General features: G+C 34.0%; 1 protein-coding gene across 1 annotated transcript; it reads left to right on the top strand.

The window, feature by feature from the left end:
- Positions 1-6,397: 6,397 nt before the first annotated feature.
- Positions 6,398-18,351, top strand: LOC128661624 (uncharacterized). The gene is made up of 3 exons (XM_053715856.1): positions 6,398-11,463; positions 17,991-18,122; positions 18,293-18,351. The coding sequence occupies exons 1-3, from the start codon at positions 7,362-7,364 to the stop codon at positions 18,349-18,351; spliced, it is 4,293 nt and encodes a 1,430-aa protein (XP_053571831.1). The 5' UTR covers positions 6,398-7,361.
- The last annotated feature ends 4,796 nt before the right edge of the window (positions 18,352-23,147 follow it).

Here is a 23,147-nt window from a genome sequence, read left to right as displayed (position 1 = left end):
TCTAAGACATAATGTAGAAAAAGGAATCAGATATGTAGCTAGAAGTGCACCCAATATAGGAGACATGGTAAAAAAGAAATTTGATAAAGGAACTAATACCAGACTAAATTGGTTATCCTCCATAAAATGCTATTATAGATCTGGACACATACCATGCAAAAGCTGTGGCTGCTTAAAAAAAAAGCCCCACGTTTACATCTATGCAGAACAATTAAACAAAATCATCATACAGAGTAGGATAGACTGCAACTCCACATATGTAATATATCTTATAACCTGTGGCTATTGCCTCAAACAATATGTAGGCATAACAACACGACCCTTAAAAGTGAGAATAAGGGAGCATCTAATCTTTTTAAAGGAGGAATTTCTAAAAAAAACCCTGTAGCGAAAAACTTTCGTACACATGGAGAAGGCACAGTACATTTTTCATTCATGGGTATAGAACAAATAAAAAAAGATCCATTAGGAGGAGATAGACTCCAAACTCTACTTAGAAGAGAGATCTACTGGATAGTTACATTAGAAACTAGAGCACCCCAAGGCATAAATAAAAGATTTGATGCCAATCTCTATGTAGACTAAGAAAGTGCAAAACAAGGTCAAATCAAAAAAGACCAACACACACACACAAAACTAGCTAAGAAATAAGGTATAATATTCTAGGACCCAACAGGAAAGATAAGGATGGGCACACACACTTATAAATGATATATAGTGGGGAAAAAATGAAATTAACCTACTATGAGGTCATTGAGTAAGCCCATCCAACACAAACTAACCTATAACGGAATGTTGACCCAAATATATACAATGATTATTAAAAAATACAAAGATGTCTAAGTATACCCCTCAGCATAAAAGAAAGAAAAGATCATTAACAACAAAACATATGTGTAAATATGAAATTATAATTAAGAAATATTTGTAAATATAGATAAGTATAGGAATGTTATGATTTTAGTATTAAACTTAGTAGTAAGAACATTATCTGTGTATAAGCCACTCAGAAAATAAATAATAGAAAAATTCACCAGCCAAGGCAATTAAGAGTTAAATACTGATCCTCTAACTTAAAACAGCAACTGAAATTGTATTAATGAATAAGCAAGCAATTAATTAAGATATGTCAGAGGTACCAACATTTCCGTGATTGGCTACTTTGAATTATATACTCATGTTTAAAAACAACTTTGCCTTTGGCAGGTAACATATCCCTTTTAAATCCTTTTTAAACATTGATTTCAATAATAAACATATATTTTATAATTAATTTATACATATATATATATATATATATATATATATATATATATATATATATATATAGAGAGAGAGAGAGAGAGAGAGAGAGAGAGAGAGAGAGAGAGAGAGAGAGAGAGAGAGAGAGAGAGAGAGAGAGAGAGAGAGAGAGAGAGAGAGAGAGAGAGAGAGAGAGATACACACAACAAAAAGTGAAAGCAATTACCAGCTGTAGAATCTGCTAACTTTTAGTTACTGTTTCCTCACTAATATTACCTTTATCTTAGGAAATCAGGACGCTGCTTGATGAAATTATTTCTTTTATTATACAGAAACTAAGTATTTACATAGAAATAAGTTGCTAACTAATGTAAGGGAAGGAAAGGGAAGGTGGAAAAGGAGACATGGTAAAGGTGAGTGATGGAAGGGGAGAGGTGAGTGAGAAGAAAGCTAGCTTAGCCTACAATGGCAACTAACTTATATAGTCATTCATTCTTTCTCACAGCCCAGCCCACACTCTATCAATTCTTCAGAGACCAGATGACATCATTAGATCAGGGGGGTAGAATGTGACGTCCTTAGGCTGTTGGTGATAGGAACTGAGATAAAATCAGGGCCTTGTACACCATCTGTGATGAAAACGGCCATCTGTGCTGAAGGCTGTAAATTGCAAGGGTTGTAAAATGTCTTAGTGAATCCTGTGGTATCCTTTTGATCTATTGTTTACATACAGATTTCCAACTGGTTTCCACTTGCCTTGTCACCTCTGAACTGGAACTGTAGGTCAGTGTGCATTTAACCCTTTGTATAGACAAATGTCCCTTAGCATTTCATTATTCAATAATGTCCATAGAAATAACAGTCTGATATTAAAGTTAGGTGTGTTCATAAAATACAACATTCCCCTCTTTGATCATTAAATCACTTATGATCATAACGTTGTACTGCTCACTTTATAGTTTCTTCTGTGAGTGGGGCAACCTGAAATAAAACCATTCATTCACATCCATACTCTACATATGAACAAAATATTACAATACGATTCCCTTACAATGTGTAGCACATTCTATCAATCACATTATGAATATGATGATTAAATCAATTTTACAAATACAATATATATTTTACCCTGCTAGAATTAACAATAATCTGAGATGTATATAAAATCATCAGCATTTTCAGAATAATTATACATATGATACAAATGAATTGTTACATATCACACACAATCTTTATGACTACTACTAGGAGTAGTGCTCGAACTTTGCAAATTATTTTCTGGCATCTTGTGAGATTTGAATGTTATACATTTGTGACAGATTATAATTTATTAATACAAAATGCCTGCTATCTGAGGTCATAAACAAAACGTAGCATATAGCTTAGCAAACATTTATATTACTTTCTTTAACATAACATTTATATTACTTTCTTTAACATTAAATCACAGTATCATTATCTGCTTCAAGGCATGCACACAGTCTTATAATCTACTGGTCAGCACTTAGAGACCTATAAGTGGACAATGTTATACTCTTTGGCTTATGAAAAATATTACTGAAAAACATTGCCCAGTGTGGCAAAACAGAATTTAAAAAAAACAAATACGGAAGCATTTAAAAAAATGTTACCTATTGTGATAAAAAAAAATAAAAAAAAATAAATAAATAAAAACGTGCTTTAAAATACAAAAATGGTAGTGAATAAAAAAAAATGTCCTTAAAATACAAAAATGGTAGTGAATAAAAAATGTCCTTAAAAATACAAAAATGGTAGTGAATAAAAAATGTCCTTAAAAATACAAAAATGGTAGTGAAGGGTTCCCCGTTTGGTTCCTTGATAGTAAAGGAACCATATTACAAAAAATAACAATAATCCATTTTACACATATAAAACAGAGACAACACAGAACAAACACAACATAAAAACAGTACGCCACACAAAACATGTTGCTGTTCTCTTTAAATATAACAGCGTTCTTAAATAACTAAATTTGGATTTTGCATTAAATTATCCAATTTAAAATATCTAGTCTTCTCTACAGTAAATGATTTGTGCTTCTTTGGGTGATGGTATAGGTTGCTTCTGTAAGTAATCAGAATTGTTAGTTCATGACATTAATAACACAAACAAAATAACATAGACATATAAAACAGTACTTGAAACCATGACTTTTAAAATAAACTGGTTATGATCAATTGTTTGCAAACAATTCATTGTGACTATATTACATTTATGTAACTGATGAGCTCATCATAAAGTACCACGTGGTCTTTAAGAAAAAGGGGGAAATGCATTTCTTTATACTATAAACATTTTCTTCATGGATAGCAACAACCTGTGAATAAAAATAAACAATTACAAAATTCTTAATTTCTAGAAGTAGACTGTACAAAGTTCACTTCTCTTCAAGTAATAGCCCTAAAAAAAAAAGAAACATAGCATTAATATAGACATACATACAAAGTAAATAAATGAAACAAAATAAATCTCTACTTGCCTAAAGTAAAATTCTACCATCACTATACATGGAATACAGGGTAATAGAATGTAGAGAATATAAACAGATTTCTGCAATTAATTGGCAATATACACAGGCTGAGCTAAATTGAATATCAATAGATGCATTGCCAATCCTATATTATAAAAGACAAGAGTTTGTCTGAAGCCGTCATGCGCAGTTCAGACAAACTCTTGCCGCTGCACGCGCACCCTTGGCCAGCTGTTCGCACGCGCAACCCACTTAGCATTGTTTGTTAGCACCCCGCACGCGCACGCGCCTTACCGCACACTCTCAAAACTGATTTGAGCCCCAGATTTGAGCCCCATTGTTTGTGAACCTTACCGCACACTCACAAACTGATTTGAGCCCCATTGTTTCACACTTACAAACTGATTTGAGCCCCATTGTTTCACACTCACAAACAAACTGATTTGAGCCCATTGACCCCCCTTGCTGCGCACGCACACTTTGAGCCCTAGCCATTGACAACCCCTTAGCCAGCAATGCGCACGCGCACGCGCACGCGAAGCCCTAGCCATTGACAACCCACTTAGCCTCAATGCGCATGCGCACGCGCACGCGAACCCACGCAAGCCGTTAAAAGCGTCGCGAGCCATAATACATTGCGCATTTCTATTGCACTGGCACTGAGAAAGGTCTTCATTTCAAAGCTCCGCAAAAAAAAAAAAATAAGCAAAAAACAAAAACCTCTTTACTTTAATTTAAAAGAATTGGGTCTTGAAACTCTTTACTTTAGTTTAAAATAATTGGGTCTTGAAATTTTATGCCCTCAGGAAAAAAATTACCTCAGGACTTATGCTGCGCATTTCTTTTGCACTGGCACTGAGATTATTTGAAAGCTACATTTACTTTAAACATTTGCTCTTTAGTTTAAAAATTTTAGTTTAAAAAAAAATTGTTGAAAAAAAAAGTCCCTCAGGAAAAAATTTACATCATTTGCTCTTTAGTTTAAAAATTTTAATACCTCAGGACTTATGTATGCACATACTAAAAAAAAAAACCTAGCACTCAGGACTTATGTATGTGCTAAATAGCACATACTAAAAAAAAAAAAAGCACATACAAAAAAAATATATGCTTATTTAAAAAAAAAATATATATACATTATTAACCTCATAAAAGTGCTCAACACTGTGCTAACAGCACATACAAAATATATATTTTAGGTTTTTTAAAAAAAAGGAATAATAGCCTCTTACAAGAGCACAACACTGTGCTAACAGAACATACAAAAAAAAAAGGAATTATAGCCTCTTACAAGAGCACAACACTGTGCTAACAGAACATACAAAAAAAAGGAATAATAGCCTCATACAAGAGCCCAACACTGTGCTAACAGTGCGGATATATTAAAGAGCACAACACTGTGCTAACAGAACATAGTAGTTTAAAAAAAAAAAAAACCTTAATAGGATCAAAAAATAAATTTTAGGTTTTAAAAATAAAAAAGGATTAATAGGCTCATAAAAGAGCTCAATACTGTGCTAACAGCACATAGAAAATAACTATATTACTTTAAAAGAAAAAATAGTGCTGCACTGCACATATAAAAAGTCTCTATACAAATAAAAAAAAAGGAAATAAAGAGCGCCTAATACTACATAAGCAGCATTATAATAAACCCTTTGAAAAAAAAAAACACATATATACTGCATAAAAAAGGAAAAAAAAGTGCCTAATACTACATAAGCAGCATTATAATAAACCCTTTGAAAAAAAAACCCACATATATACTGCATAAAAAAGGAAAAAAAGAGTGCCTAATACTACATAAGCAGCATTATAAGAAACATTTTGAAAAAAACATATATACAGAATAAAAAAGGCAAAAAAAGAGCCTAATACTACATAAGCAGCATTATAATAAACTCTTTGAAAAAAACACATATATACTGCATAAAAAAGGCAATAAAGAGTGCCTAATACTACATAAGCAGCATTATAATTAACCCTTTGTAAAAAAAAATCATATATACTGCATAAAAAAGGCAATAAAGAGTGCCTAATACTACATAAGCTGAATTTTAATCAACCTTTTTAAGAAAAGATATAAAAACATATATACTGCATAAAAAAAGTGTCTTAAAAAAAGGACATAATACAAAAAAAAGAGTGTTTAAAACAAAGTAAAGAGTGACAAACAGGCCTAATGTCTACAACAAAATAAAGAGTGCCTAAGACTGCATGAACAAAAATTAAGACTGCAAAAAACAAAGTTACTAAGAAACCGTAAAAAACATATATACTGCATAAAAAGGCAATCAAGAGTGCCTAATACTACATAAGCAGCATTATATATATACTGTATAAAAAAACCCATAAAGAGTGCCTAATACAAATAAACCGTAAAAAACATATATACTGCATAAAAAAAAAGTGTATAAAAAAAGTGCATAAAAAAAAAAGAGTGTTTAAAACAAAGTAAAGAGTGACAAACACGCCTAATGTCTACAACAAAATAAAGAGTGACTAAGACTGCATGAAAAAAAATTAAAACTGCCAAAAACAAAAGAAAAAGTGTATTGTCTAAAAAAAAAAAATTTGCCTAACATTGCCTAATACAAAATAAAGACTATCTAAAAAAATAAAGACTGCCGATATTAAAAAAAGAGAGTGCCTAAAAAAAAAGGGAAATAAAGAGACTGCCTAAAACAAATAAAGAGACAGCAATAAACAGCATAAAAAAGGCAATAAAGAGTGCCTAATACTACATAAGCAGCATAAACACGCCTAATGTCTACAACAAAATAAAGAGTGCCTAAGACTGCATTAAAAAAAAATAACACTGCCAAAAACAAAATAAAAAGTGTATAAAACAAAGTAAAGAGTGCCTAAGACTTTGTTAAACAAAATAAAGATTGTCTAAAAAAAAAAAAAGTGTGCCTAACATTGCCTAATACAAAATAAAGACTGCCGATATAACAAAGAGAGTGCCTAAAAGACTGCCTAAAACAAATAAAGACACTGCATAAACAGCATAAAAAAGGCAATAAAGAGTGCCTAATACTACATAAGCAGCATTATAAAAAATTTATAAAAAAAAAAAACATATATACAACATAAAAAAGGCAATAAAGAGTGCCTAATACTACATAAGCAGCATTATAACAAACCGATTTAAAAAAACATATATACAGCATAAAAAAGGCAATAAAGAGTGCCTAATAAGAATAAACCTTAAAAAACATATATACTGCATAAAAAAAAGTGACTACAAAGAAGTGCATAAAAAAAAAAGAGTCTTTAAAACAAACTAAAGAGTGCTGCATAAAAATAAAAATAGAAGAATGCCTCCTAAAAGAATTTTAACACAGGAAGATGCAGAAAACGTTAAACGCAGAAGAAAAGAAACTCAACGTATACGACGGACACATATGACTGAACAACAAAGGGTAACTCTACGCAAAAAGGATTCTTCAAAAAAACGGATTTGTAGGGCCAATATGACTGCTCAGGAAAAATGTCTCCAACTGGACATGCAAAGATCACGTTCTGCTGCACGTAGAAAAAAAAAAAAAATAGTACTAACATCACTATCACTAATCAATATAACAAAAGTTATAACCATTCACTATTTAATGAAGACAATGTCCCGATGCACACATGTGGTCAACTTAATGTTTATTGCAAATTTTGCATGGCAAAGCATTTTCCAGAGGAACAACCAAGCGATAAGCTTTTTAATAAATGCTGCAATAAAGGAAAAATAACATTACCTCATATACAAATTTCACCACTGATCCAACAACTAATGACTGGACAACACACACATTCAAAGAATTTTATGCAAAATATCCGTTCTATAAATAGTGCATTGGCGTTTGCATCAATGGGAGCAAACATTGCACCACCTCCAGGATATGGCCCATACTGTTTTAGAATAAATGGCCAAATTTATCACCGATCTGGTGCTTTGCATCCAGAAAATGATGATCAACGCAAATTTGCACAACTCTACATTTTGAGTCCTGAGGAAGCTGCGGACCAACGAGCAGCACTAAAAGAAAATTCAGGATGTCACATTGAACTTTTGAGGGAGTTAAGTTCATATATGTCTCAGTATAACCCTTTTGCAAAAGCATGTAAAATGCTCTATGAGGTAGAGCAAGAATGCATCCATGAAGCATCTTTAAATGGAGTTCAAAATTCTAAAGTTTCAATGGTAATTCTGCAGGACAGAACATCAGATTACCGAAGATATAACGTACAAAGAGTTAATGAGGTTGCTGTTATTTTCCAAAATTCTGATGGTGAACCTCCTCTTGAACGTGACCTTCTTATTCATTGCCGATCTACAGATCAAACAAAAAAAACTGAAAGAATAAGTGTTTTAGATCCTAATCTTGAACCATTGCTGTATCCTTTGTTGTTTCCATATGGGGACCAAAGTTGGGGTTCCAATATTGCTCTTAACTACAGGCCAACATCAATTAGTGATGTACAAAGAAGAGTAACCACCAATCCAAGGATAAGTGTTAGCCAAATGAAATACTACTCTTACAGAATTTCAATTAGGGATCAATTCAATCCTTTCCTTAGTGCTGGCAAGTTGACGCAGCAGTACTTTGTTGATGCTTATGTCAAGACTGAGGCCAACAGACTCAACTATATCCGTCAAAATCAATCTAATCTTCGCATTGAAAAATATACAGGATTAATGGATTACATTCAAAGTGAGGCTGCTGCACAGGGCCTGATGCCTGGAAAAGCAGTTATTTTGCCATCATCTTTTCAGGGAAGTCCACGAAATATGGCCCAAAACTACCATGATGCTATGGCCATTGTTAGAAAATATGGAAAACCGGATTACTTCATCACCATGACCTGCAACCCTAAATGGCCTGAGATACTTGATAACCTATTAGAAGGTCAAGCAGTGGAGTTCAGACCAGATTTGGTAGCAAGAGTTTTCAATCTCAAATTAAATTCTCTTTTGAATGATATCTTGAACAAACATGTTCTTGGAAGTCCTTGCGCAAAAGTGCATGTAATAGAGTTTCAAAAAAGAGGATTACCACATGCTCATATCCTTTTAATATTGAAAGCCGAAGACAAGCCAAATGATGCTGAAACCATTGACACTTTTATATCAGCTGAAATTCCTGATGAACAGATTTATCCAAGACTACATGCTATTGTAATAAAGCATATGATACACGGTCCATGTGGAGAACATAATTTAAATTCTCCATGCATGGTTGATGGTAATTGCAGCAAGAATTTTCCAAAAAATTTTCAAGAAGAAACTTTAATTAATGTTGATGGATATCCGCGATATCGTAGACAAAAAAATGAGACCACTGTAATTGTCAAAGGGAAAAAAATTGACAACTCATGGGTAGTTCCATATAGCCCATACTTCTGCTTGAAATACAACTGCCATATAAATGTAGAGAGTTGTGTTTCTGTTAAAAGTGTTAAATATCTCTTCAAATATGTATATAAAGGTTACGATTGTGCAAATATTTCCATTAAGGAACATAATACACTACAGCATGATGAAATTCAAATTTTTTTGGACACAAGATATGTCAGTGCTCCTGAAGCTGTTTGGAGGTTGTATGGTTTTTTGATGCACCATCAAACACATACAATAATAAGACTTCAAGTTCATCTTCCAGGGGAACAAGATGTATATTTCCATAATGAAAACGTACAATTAGCTGCAGAAAAGGCACAAGACAGGGATACCACTTTGACAGCATACTTTAAGTTGAATGTGGATAATAATGCGGCACGTGAACTTTTTTACTCTGACATTCCTCAACATTTTGTATTTGATGTAAAAAACCGTAAGTGGAATCCAAGACAAAGAGGAGCAGATACAACAATTGGCAGATTGTATAATGTAAATATTTCATCAGATTTGGAGAGATTTTGTTTGAGGTTATTGCTCTTGCACTTAAAAGGAGCAATATCCTTTAAGGACTTACGAACTGTTAATGGACAAGTTTGTCACACATTCAAAGAAGCTGCCCAAAAGCTTTCACTTTTAGATGACGACGCTACATGGGATCTTACACTTAACGAATCAGCATCTCAACAAATGCCTAAACAAATGAGGGAACTGTTTGCTTATTTGTGTATATTTGTTGTCCCACCTAATGTCCCACAACTCTTTGAAAAATACAAACATGATCTTTATGAAGATTATTCACGTCATGAAGACCACATTGATGATTGCAAAAGTTGCAAAAATTTGGCATTAACAGATATTCAAAATGTTCTCATATTGCATGGTAAACGTTGTGAAGATTTTGGACTACCCAATCCATCAAACTTCATTCCAGAAATGCAATTCAACTATGTTACACAGTTGGAAGCCCAAGTTGGAGCACAACTTCAAGAAGCATTAAACATCGAGCAAAAAGCTGCATTTGACAATGTAATGTCTGCAATTGATAATGAAAATTTACCACACAGATGTTTTTTTATTGATGGACCTGGTGGAAGTGGCAAGACTTATTTATATAAAACATTATTGAGTACTTTACGTGGACGCACAGATGGAGTTCTTCCTGTTGCCTCTACAGGAATAGCAGCTAATCTCCTTGATGGTGGCAGAACTTACCATTCACAGTTTAAGCTTCCAATTCCATTACTGGAAACATCAACATCAAATATGAGAATGACTTCAAAAGATGCAGAGTTCATACGTAATGCTAAATTGCTTATTTGGGATGAGGCCTCAATGACACCCGGTATAGCTCTAAAATGTGTAAATAACCTTCTTCAGGAAATTATGCAGAACAATAAGCCATTTGGTGGAAAAGTTATACTCCTTGGTGGAGACTTCAGACAAACACTCCCAGTTCTTCCTCATTGCAATAGAACTGCTATTGTGGAAGCTACTATAAAGTTCTATGATCACTGGGATAAATTCAAAATTTTAAAATTGAAGAATAATGTGCGTTCAGTGGATCCAGAATTTAGCAATTGGCTACTAAAATTAGGACAGGGTTCATTAAATAATTCAGAGGGCCTTCCTGAGGATTTAGTTGAGATCCCTTCCAAATTAATATGCCATGATTGTATCATATCTGAAATTTTTGGAAAAAAAATTCTTCCATCTGATCTTCACAGTTTTTCAAAAAAGGCCATTTTGTGTACAAAAAATTGTCATGTTGATCAAATCAATGAGCATGTATTAAATATACTCGATGGTGATGAAAAAATATATCTGAGTTCAGATTCAATTGATGATCAGACAGATGAAGATGCACAAAACTATCCCATAGAGTTTCTAAACGAATTAGCTCCATCAGGAATGCCTCTTCATAAGTTAAAAATAAAATTGGGAAGTATTATTATGTTGCTCAGAAATCTGAACACAAAAAGAGGTCTGTGCAATGGAACAAGATTGATAGTTAAAGATCTTAAGCCAAATCTATTAATTGCAGAAGTACTCACAGGAACAGCGAAAAAACAAATGGTGTTTATTCCAAGAATAGATTTAGCCCCTGCCAACACTGAACTACCATTCATTTTACGAAGGAGACAGTTTCCAATCAAACTTGCATTTGCAATGACCATCAACAAATCACAAGGTCAAACGTTAGACAAAGTAGGAATATTTCTTCCAGAACCAGTATTCAGTCATGGACAACTTTATGTTGCAATGTCTCGAGTTCGTACATCATCTGATGTCAAAATTAAGATACTTCAAAGTTCAAAGCAAGGAAAGATATTACCAAACAGTGATAAAATTTATACAAAAAACATTGTTTATAAAGAAATATACTTTAAATAAATAAATAAGTTGTGTATTTTTAATTAGTTAGAAGTAATTTTGTATTATTTAGAGCAACAATATTCTTCATGTACAAATTAAACTTTATTTTAATTTAATTTACTAAAAATAAAAATATGACTTTATGTCTACTTTAATGTTTATATCTTATGTTATTTTTTTGAATAACAAAAAAAAAAAAAAAAATATTTGGCCCGTGTACACGGGCTTTAACACTAGTTGTGTATAATTAAACAGTGCCCAAAATGGCCAGTTTATGTAAGGCATCTGAAATTGAGCATGTGTCCCTTCTTTTATGGATGAGGGCTCTTTGCAATTTTGCTGAGAGTCTTTTTTAGATGGGGGCTCTTTGCAAGTTTCCTCCCTAGTAGGTTTTTCTATTATTTTTTTCTTTGTTAAAGAAGATATATTCTGTTCCTTTTCACCTTCAAATATAGCACTGTATTTTCCTTCCTTACTTAAATATGATATTTTGTTCTGCCTCCTAAAGTAATTTTTATCCCTGATATCTCTCATTGATGTCACACATTCCCTCATGATGTGCCCAAACTTTCCACATTTAAAACAGCGTCTCAAAAATCTCTGCTTTCCCTGACTCTCAGTTAGCATAGATATATTATTATGAGTAGCATTCTTATGCTTTGAGTCTTTAAACCAGTCTTTAAGTATGTTAACAAAGTTGGTATAGGAGCTGGCATTTCTAAGAGTGATTCTTGTACTACTGTCAATTAACGTGCATTTATTTGCCATAGAATACAGAAAATCTGCATCATCTGGGGACATGTTAGGGCAGTCATAAGTTATCTTATACAGTGCAAGGTACTCAGTGCAAAACAAAATCGGGTCATCTCCTTCCTTTAAAATTGCATTTGCTATGGCAGTTGGTACCTCTGGCATCACGACAGCACATAATAAACTGTAATTCCTTTAATCTGTCCCCTGAATTTCCCCAGTTTGCATCAATATCAGGAGACACTCCTTTATGGGTGCCTATTGGTGCCCTTAGCTGTGCAGCTAATTGTGATGGCAACCAGGCCCGGAGCAAAGCACAGGCATCTCTGTTGCCTAAATTATACTGAGTAGTAACAGCTTCTAATTTATTAGAAAGGATTACAGGTGGTGTGGAGGTGTCAAAGTGACCTAAAATATGGCACAAATTATTATGGTCTTGTATAGTAAGGGGGGCAGAGTTATTATGATTATTTACTTTAGTCTGTAATTGAGGGTTAATTTGTCTGCATTCTATTTGAGGAGTTAGAATAGAGGGGACTTGGTTTAAAGTTAAAAAAGGACTGTCAGGAATGTTAGGGGTTTGCCCATCTAGTTCTATAGTTTGACTTTCATTACCATCTACTTCTAAAGGACACACATGTGCTAGACTACTCCTGTAACAGTTGCATTTGTCTTGTATCCCCTGTGCTTCAAGAGACAAGATACATTGTTCCTTATTTAAAAGCTGTGATTCAGACTCCCATAAGTCTGCCTTAAGTGATGCAATAACATTCTCTCTCTGCATTTCCTTTTCTTCCATACATGTTACTAATTGCTCTCCCATGTCACACCTCACTTCACATTCATTAAGCCTCTCTTGTAGCTCAGCATTAAGTTTAGTAAGTTTGTCTATCTCTTCACTCAGTGTATCACACTCACATCTCTTTTCAGAGTGACTAGCTACAGCCATAATAGAATGACCAAGTTTATCCAGCTGTTCTATGATATCAGTTTTTTCTGCCTTCCATTCCAACTCTTTCTGTTCAGCAATCTCTTTCATTCTTAGAAACATACTTAGTAAATTACTTAGCTCTCTTTTTTCTATGTCTTTCTGAAACAGTTTTCTACTTAGTTCATTATTGTGCTTTTCACATTGTTTAATTACATTATAAAACTGACGTGTCAATGGATCTTCTGCACATGTAATAAATGTGACAGAGGCATATTTCTTAATGTATTTCTCAACCAGTTCCATTCTTACTAACAATACACACACCAGATTCACACAACACACTATACACAGTACAGATGTACACAATGATCACACAACAAACTATACACAGTACAGATGTACCCACTGATCACACAACACACTATACACAGTACAGATGTACAGTACACACTGATCACACAACACACTATACACAGTACAGATGTACACACTCACAAGTACACATCTAACATCAACAAACTTTTTGCATTATTAGCCTAAAATCTAGACCTAGAGGGATCTCCTTTTGAGCTGCATGTAAAACTGGGCTATGCCTATTACACTTTACCCTCAGAGATGTCTGGTTACTCTCTTGTTTTCAGATTTTAGTAAACTTAATTCAGCAAGAAACAATTAATACATTTACTTTTCTGTAGCATACAGGAACATATCATAAACATAAAGAAACATATACTTACGGTACTTGCAGCTTTCTCTTTACACAGTGTCTTGTAGATCTGCACACTTCCCACACAGATAGGTCCGGTCTGGCCTCTATTCACAAAGAATTCTTGCAGCTCCCGCACCTCAGTTTAGCAAATTCAGCTGTAGTTCAACGTGGAATTATTGATTTTTCCACGTCCCATCTGGGGTGCCAAATGTAGAATCTGCTAACTTTTAGTTACTGTTTCCTCACTAATATTACATTTATCTTAGGAAATCAGGACGCTGCTTGATGAAATTATTTCTTTTATTATACAGAAACTAAGTATTTACATAGAAATAAGTTGCTAACTAATGTAAGGGAAGGAAACTGAAGGTGGAAAAGGGGAGAGAGAGAGATGGAAGGGGAGAGGTGAGTGAGAAGAAAGCTAGCTTAGCCTACAATGGCAACTAACTTATATAGTCATTCATTCTTTCTCACAGCCCAGCCCACACTATCAATTCTTCAGAGACCAGATGACATAATTAGATCAAGGGGGTAGAATGTGACGTCCTTAGGCTGTTGGTGATAGGAACTGAGATAAAATCAGGGCCTTGTACACCATCTGTGATGAAAACGGCCATCTGTGCTGAAGGCTGTAAATTGCAAGGGTTGTAAAATGTCGTAGTGAATCCTGTGGTATCCTTTTGATCTATTGTTTACATACAGATTTCCAACTGGTTTCCACTTGTCTTGTCACCTCTGAACTGGAACTGTAGGTCAGTGTGCATTTAACCCTTTGTATAGACAAATGTCCCTTAGCATTTCATTATTCAATAATGTCCATAGAAATAACAGTCTGATATTAAAGTTAGGTGTGTTCATAAAATACAACACCAGCTCCTTTTTTTTTAATACCAATTCCCTTTTATATCTTACCATCCTGCATTTAGTGGGATTGTCATGTGTGGCATTTCTGTTCTTCATGCAATGTTCTCTAAGCTATTCATGCCCCAGTTTTATTAAACTAAAACCCAGGGATCTTTTTTTTTTTTTTTAAACACTCTACCAAGAGATACAAACCACCCCCATCTGTCCCTGATTGTCTAACACTGGACCTCCAATCTTTAGCCCAGTCTTTCCTGACACCAACCAGACTCCTTCTATTCCTGACAACTCAGCTGTCATAGGAGGTATGGTAGATGTGGAAAAAATGTCAGTTTGTACTGAATATAAATTGCAATTGATAAGCACTATTGGCAGTAAAAGTCACTTTATTGTACTTTCCTTAAAAACAACAACATTACAAAAAGAAAATATGTGACTCCTCAGTTTGGAAAGAGGGGAGACCCATCTTATTTATGACTTACTGATGTTTTTCCAGCATTTGGGTTTTTCAGCAAACGTTGTTAAAAGTGCTTGGTCTACTAAAAATGGTGTAATTAGTGTGGGTACCTAACTGGAAAAGAACCAAAACAGTTTAAATTTGATGAGTGCAACAAATTCTTAAGCACAGAGATGTGAAATAACTTACCAGCAAAGAAGTTAAGGCAGACCACAGGAGGGAATATTTTTAAATTATCTTCAGGCCTTCACATACTCTTGAAAACAACAACATCATTAAATACATTGACTGAATGGTTGTATAATCTCAGGAAAATTAGATTACATCAAATATAAAAATGTATTCAGATCAAGGTTGTTATAAATACATACATTGGTTTCTTGTATTAATGGAAACAGTATTATATGTATGTAAGGGGGGGCGCTGATAACTCCTAGACTCCTGAAAATCAGGGGGTAAGGGACAAATGAAAGTCAGGAGTTGAATGACAATGCTAGACAGTAACAGCAGCATGCATACATTGTCAAAATAGGTTGTCACCCCTGTGAAAAATCACAATTTGTGTAGTTTAAAAATGACTAATATTTATATGGTTAGGCATTTATACCTATTACTTTCTTACAAAAATTGTAAGCTGATGCAAAGCAATAAAAATAATGTTTTATCTTCTGATCTTCAATTTATCATTTTTATTGAACACTATGGATATAAAATCCTAAATCTGTGTGCTTGAACTGCAGTGAATGGATGTTTTGGTGCTGTTCATTATCACTTTCTGTATTATTATTATTATTATTATTATTATTATTATTATTATTATTATTATTATTATTATTATGTGGTGAAAGATTTCAATTATAGCTGCTCGTCATAAATGTGCTGAATTGTTTCCTGTAGAACTGTTTTTGTGAGTGTCCTGAATTACATAATGACATTGGCAATAAAATGTATCCTAATAGAGACTCAAAGGACTATACATTTATATTGTGAAAACAAAAATCTCAATACTTCATGTTTTCTATTGGCTGTAGAATGAGGTAGAGGAAACTTTCTTTTCAGAAAAGGAGCTATTTATTAAGTCAGAACGCAGTGAATTAACTATGGCAATGTATGTTTTTAGTAAAGTGCCTTGATAGACCTTTGTAATCTCTCTTAATAGCCATATTTCTTCACATGATTATTCATATATCATTTCTTTTTCTTTGTGACCATAAAGGAAGAACCAGGGCAGTAGTTGTGCACTTCATTCATTACTGTTGCACCCCAAATTCTCAGAGGTGCCAGCTGCCCTAAATTAGTAAGATATGCTCACTTTGTATTGCTCAGCAGAGAACTAGGAAAGACGTAAAGCAGGGAGAATTGAGATAATACAGCCTGTGAGAGAACATAAAATAATTGGTTGTAGAAGATAAGGTTCCTTAATAAGTATTCCTTTCAAATTTAGCATTGTGATCAAACATTTTCCATCCATACCTTTTTAAGGTCTAGACCACTTAGAAACATGTTTTGATCTTTTGGGGTTGTTAATTTTATAGGTTGATTAGTTAAATGTGTTATTTAACTGTACTTTTTAAGGTTATGGGCCAGATTACAAGTGGAGCGGTAATTATGTGTATATATGTATATAAGATGCATTGAAAAGAAGATGATCCACTCCTCAGATGATAAAAAACATCCAAACTTTATTCGTAATCATAGGCTCTCTAAGCCAAAACGCGTAAACCCTGTGCTGCGCCTGCTCTGACACTGCTCTGTTTTCAAATGCTACGAATAAAGTTTGGATGTTTTTTTTTTATCATCTGAGGAGTGGATCGTGTGCTTTTCAATGCATCTTAATTTCCCAGTGGATCCAGTAAACTCAGTTTAAGCAGCCCACGGCAATTGCCAGTACTACCGGCTCCCCTCACAGGCTTCAGACACCACATAGTGACGTCATCGGAGCACCTTGGAAGGAAGCAGACGTTACCCCACACAGAGACTTTGAAAAAATGCTGTAAGTGAAGGTGAAGGAGTTTGGGAGCAAGTCTCTACATGTACCGCAGGAATAGCGAAGGACCTTCTACCACAACATAAGCGTGAGTCTTGAAAGAAGGGGACATTATACTCTTTTATGTTGCTCTGATGTTTGCATTGCCTGAGGGGTGTTTTGCTGGTTAAGGAACTGTTTGTCAATTTTGACTGTGCATGCATATATTTGGAAAATACACACAAAAACCCTTTTCTATTTTCTATATGTGTATATACACATATTAACACATAAATATATATTCATATATATTTACAGGGAACACACAGTTCCCATAGACCGCAGTGTAAAGGCCCTCTTCAGTGTCGTTTTTTTTTTCAAACACCCCACAGCTACCAACTTTAGCCCCCAAAAACTGCCTAGTGTAGTTATTTTTTTTAAAAAAAACAGATGCTATTTTTTTTTTTTTAAAGGGCACATTTTTTTTGGGGGGGGGGCAGTTGGGGCACATTTCAAAAATTAACGAGAGGTCGGACCTTTTTTGAGAGCTAATTGCTACTGCAAGCTCACAGAAGCAATAACCAGCCTATTGTAGTGGCTGATTATTTAATGTGTGCCAGTAAACAGGCAAAGTTGCCCGTTTACAGGCGTGTGATAAATTAGCGCTCCACTTGTAATCTAGCTCTATATGTTTTATGATTTTTATAGTTGTTTTAAGACCCTCTGTATTTTGTTGTCATTATGTGTCAGATTGCAAAACTGTTTTTTTTTTTAATTGTTGTTGTATAACCATTTGTTTGATATGTTCTTTTTTTCAGTTTCCAGGAAAACAAATATAGCCATTTTTGAAAAAGCAGCAGGCACAGATGTCAACAGCACAGACTGCATCATTGTTTTAAAGAAAAAGAGCATTTATTTATACTGGACTCTACTAATGATTTTTTATTTAGGTATGTATTAATTTAAGGGGCTTATGTCCCTTTAACATGTTTTATTTTTGCATTTAAAGGGACAGTTAACACTTTTCATTTAAAATGTTTAGTTAATCATAATAACACATTGCATTATACTTTAATTTTCTACTTTGGCCCTTTTCATTTAATTTATCTCTAATTTTCAGAATTTGAATTGCACCCTGCAGACCTCTCAAGGCTAACCCTCCTGCATACATTTCCTTAATTGGCTTTAACTGATAATAACCACAAAACAATGCTTGTCTGCATAGTCAAGCCTAGATTGGCTCCTCCAAATAAGGAAAGTTGTAGTGGAGTTTGGCTATTGGAAAAAAAAATTACATCCATTGTTAAACATGTTTATACTTGGCTGATATGTTATTTTATAGCAACAGAAATGTCTTGTAATTGCTGGGTGTCCATTGTCCCTTTAAATAGATAGAAACTTTGTGGGTGCAATCTCCCTATAACTAGTGTTTATAGAAATTTACTCATCAGTAGTTGGGTAGAAAGATCCTTTAAATCTGGAAGTGCATGAGGATTAAAGTTGATAAATGCTGGTTATATGTTATACAGTAATATGGCTTGACAAATACTGAATATCTTGGTGACAACAATTTTGGCTTGTCATCTGGATAGCTGTAGAGATTTAAAAACTTGACTTCTATTAAACGCCTTCCTCTCTAAGGGGGAGCCACATTCATAGCTGTTCCATAATCAATGGGGATTGCTCTTGTGGGGGTATGGTCCTTGCCTTGAGTGCCTTTCCACCTCCTCATCACATCCTTCTCTCAATGGTACTCTCCCCCTTCAATGCTCAAGGCTCCAGACTCATTCAGAGCCTCAATGAGAAGAGAGTCAGAATGCTACACACAAATGAATGGTCTGTACACTAGGGTGGTATAAGATAAGGGGATGGAGTTACTTTTCTGTGTGTTACTTACATTCAAAAGGTTAAAGGGGACATGTAATAGACACTACTATAAAGAAGAATATGCACAGATACTGATCTAAAAATCTAGTATAAAAACTTACTTGGAAGCTCCCAATTTAGCACTGCATTAGGTTGACTGGGACACACATTGAAAGGGGCTGGAAAAACAATAAAAGCACACACTCCCCCCATTCTCTGCATATGAAAAGAATAAAGATAACACAATCAGGAGCCAGCAGGAGTCTGTATACATCAGTATACATCTAAAACTGTGGGGCTTGGATCAGAGTCTGAAAATGATCACAATGTTATTACAAAATAAGCAAAACTGTACATTGTTACAAAAACACTCCCAGGTGGGCTATGTAAATAGATTATCTACAAAACATTAATGCAAAGTAAAATCTAGTGTACAATGTCCCTTTAATCAATGTTCTTTGTGTAAATTGTTGATATATTTTCCTCGACCAATACTGTAATTTTACTCTTGACCAGGGATTTTTAGAACACAATATGCTGCCTCATTATCAGTATGTTTGATTGGCTATGGTTGGTTTCAGACATCTGAAATCTGCAGTTATTTTTTATCTCCCTAAAATTATTTTTTATACACAATAGCTTTCCAAATCAATGTGCATACTTAATTAACTTGTATTCCACAGTTATTTTTCTTTATTATTCAGCATTTTATAATTGTATCACAATTTGAATTGCCCCCAAAATGTTTTTGATAGTCTCTTAATAATGACAGCCCCTTCAGCTAATACAAATTATACATAATAGCAAAAAGACCTCTAACTTTATCTACCTTTTATTTTTTTGTATTTTGTCTGGTTTTCACTGTTAATTGTTCATTAATATACTGAGTCTTGATTAAAAATCAGAAACTAAAAATACTGCGGAGTAAATAATACAATATTGCAGTTATCTGACTTTTATTATTATTATTATTATTATTAATAATAATAATATCAACTGGTGTTATCTTTATCTTATAGAATTAAATCTATTTAAGGTAAACTTCCGGACATAATAAGTAATACAAGTGCTGCATAGAAGTACATAGAGGCCATATTCCACGAACCATTACAATCATTTTAAACGCCCTGCTACTCTTATTGCAGGGAAGAGCCAGAGAGTATAGTGTTGTCCTTTAGTCTTTTCCATTCATGACTACATGCAACAAAAAGAAATGGGTGAACCCAAATAGGCTGTGCTTCTCCATTGGAAACAGATGATAACTATATAAAAATTTCTAGATTAACTAGATAGAACGTACCCAATTGGGAACAAATCAATATATTGTGCAGTATCTCAAACTGAATATAGCATATAAAATAAAAAAATAAAATGTATGGACAGAGCAATGGTCTTATATAGTGGATAATTAAACAGGCTATGCGTAGCAAAATATGCAAATTTCAATACATAAAATAATATAACAAGTGAATGATAAATATAAAAGTATATACATAAATAACGGGAATAACAATACTTCCCAAAAGTGCTGAGAAGAGTGGGTGCCGCTCCAAGTATAGACACAGGGCTGCGATCCTGGTCTTAGGAAGTGACTGAAAGACAGAATGAAACACAGAGAGCAACCCACTCTAAGTGTAAAATCATTTATTTTATCCAGCAATAAAAACGTTTGAATCGCACGTACAATGTGACAGAATAAAAAATGCACAATAACCAAGTCCCAGATTATATCACCAGATGTCAGGGGTGTGTTGTCCATCACCTCGTAGCTCGAAAACCCCGAGACGGCTTCCAGATCGCCGTAGAAGAATTCAGCATGCAAAGAGGGATAATAGGAAAGCTGAGAGAAGTTATTGGTGCCGCCTCGACGCGTTTCCTCAGGCTACGACCTGACTTTTTCAAGAGGATCTATAGAGTGACGTCACTGTAGTCTTTTTAAACAATCCCGGTGAGGCGCGCCTTTCAAAGGAGCCATCTTATTGGTTATGACTCATCAATGACGTTGGGGCAAGTCTGGCGGGTACAATTTAACAGTGTGTCCTTTCTAAATGAGCTATGAATACATAGAAAGCGATATTATCAGTACAGAGTGACAGTTAACGATATAAATATAAAAAAATAATATTAAACTTATTTGCAATTTCCTTTAGTGAACTTGCGTAAGCTATTAAAAACAGTTAAAAACATATAACATATATCACAATCTAATAGAAAAAATTATTGTTAACTAACATTAAATGTAAATATATCCTAATTAGAGTAAATTCATGATAGAGAACAATAAAATCTAAACACCATATTTAGAAGAAACTAAATGACAAGCCAATATGTTGCTAGTATTTATTGGAGATATATACACAGTATAAATTAGACACGGATAGCTTCAGATAGAGATTCATATGTTTGTAAGGAATTTGTGGTAATTGTTTACATAAACGCTTGTAAGTCTAGGTCTATATTAAGACCCAGATTGCTTACAGTGTTTAGAGTTTGAAGTTCATGGATCCAGTATGTTTCACGTTGCCTTAGACTTTTCAGTCTATTTTTACAGCTATTGGGGGCAATCCAATCTAGGACCATGATACGTAATCCAGAATTATTTGCATTGTGATGATTCGTGAAATGATAGGGTACACTGTGATTATCTACTTTGTTTTTAATGTTGTTGAGATGTTCGCTAAACCTGTTCTTAATAAATCTTTTAGTACGTCCTACATAGACATATTTGCAATCACACATGAGAAGATATACCACGAAAGTTGATTTGCAGGTGAATTTGTGTTGTATTTTAAAAGTTTTTAAACTATTCGCATCCTTAAAGGTATCCCCCTTAATAATGCGATTGCACATATTGCAATTTTTAACTCCACAGGGCCAAGTTCCATTGGTTCTACTGAGCCAATGTTGTTCTCCTATAGCAGAGGATTTCGGTAAGCCCTTAAGTTTCAAAGGTGCTAAAATATTTTTTAAATCTTTATTTTTCTTGAAAGTCACAGTTGGTCTATCGGGTAGAACTTTACCCAATATGGGATCTAGGGTCAAGATAGACCAATGTTTTTTCAAGATATTCTCTATGTCCCTGCTCCCTTGACTATATGTAGTAATAAATCATATGTTATTTTTTCCTTCTATATTACATATAGTGTTTCTATTGGGTTGTCCATTATTATTTAGCATGGTGTCTCTATCCATCCTTTTTACCTTATCTTTAATATTAGACAGGAGACCTGGATCATAGCCCTTCTCTTTGAACCTCTGATCCAGAACTTCTGACTCTTTGAGAAAATCATCAAGGTGTGTACAGTTTCTGTGGATACGCTGGTATTGGCCCAGAGGAATATTTCTTTTCCATCTGGGCAAATGCCCACTTTTTGCACTTAAGAATCCATTTTTGTCCGTTGGTTTTCTGTAATTTTGGACTGCGATTTTCCTATCCTTGTCTACAAACAATGTGAGATCTAAAAATTTGATCTGTTCTTTTTCTATTTTGCTGGTGCATTTTAAGTTTAGATTATTATTGTTGATGTGTTCAATAAAATTTGCAACTTGTTCCTCTTTACCTCTCCAGATGATTATAACATCATCAATGTATCTAAAATACTTATATATCTGTCCACTGAAAGGGTTATTAGACCAGATAAAGTTATTTTCAAAGAAATCCATAAATAAATTGGCATACGATGGGGCAAATGTTGTCCCCATCGCCGTCCCTTGTAATTGTAAATAAAAATTAGAGTTAAACTCAAAATAATTGTGTGTTAAAATAAAACTGATACTTGTAAGAATAAAATCTACTTGAATAGATGAGAGGTTACTATTGTTTAGATTATCTTTAATTGCTCTAATGCCAAGCTCATGGGGGATACAGGTATATAGCGAAGAAACATCGCATGTCAACCATACAAAATTCTCCTCCCACATCAAACCCTCGAATATTTTGATAGTCTCTGTTGTGTCTTTTAAAAAAGATTTGGTACTTCGAACTAGGGGTTGGAGAAAGAAATCTATGTAGGCCGATAAATTGCTGGTAAGGGAATCTATCCCAGAAATTATCGGCCTACCTGGGGGGTCCACCAAAGTCTTATGGACTTTGGGTAGATGGTAAAATA

This window comes from Bombina bombina, chromosome 5 (genome assembly GCF_027579735.1).
Source record: "Bombina bombina isolate aBomBom1 chromosome 5, aBomBom1.pri, whole genome shotgun sequence".
Taxonomy (NCBI): domain Eukaryota; kingdom Metazoa; phylum Chordata; class Amphibia; order Anura; family Bombinatoridae; genus Bombina; species Bombina bombina.
The sequence above is the reverse complement of the archived record's forward strand: the minus strand, read 5'-3'. Positions and strand labels throughout refer to the sequence as shown.

Coding starts and splice junctions, on each gene's coding strand:
- LOC128661624 (XM_053715856.1), top strand. CDS start 7,362: ATGCACACATGTGGTCAACTTAATGTTTATTGCAAATTTTGCATGGCA. Junction 11,464..17,990: donor AGGAAAGATATTACCAAACA/GTGATAAAATTT, acceptor TCTTTTTTTCAG/TTTCCAGGAAAACAAATATA. Junction 18,123..18,292: donor ACTAATGATTTTTTATTTAG/GTATGTATTAAT, acceptor TCTAATTTTCAG/AATTTGAATTGCACCCTGCA.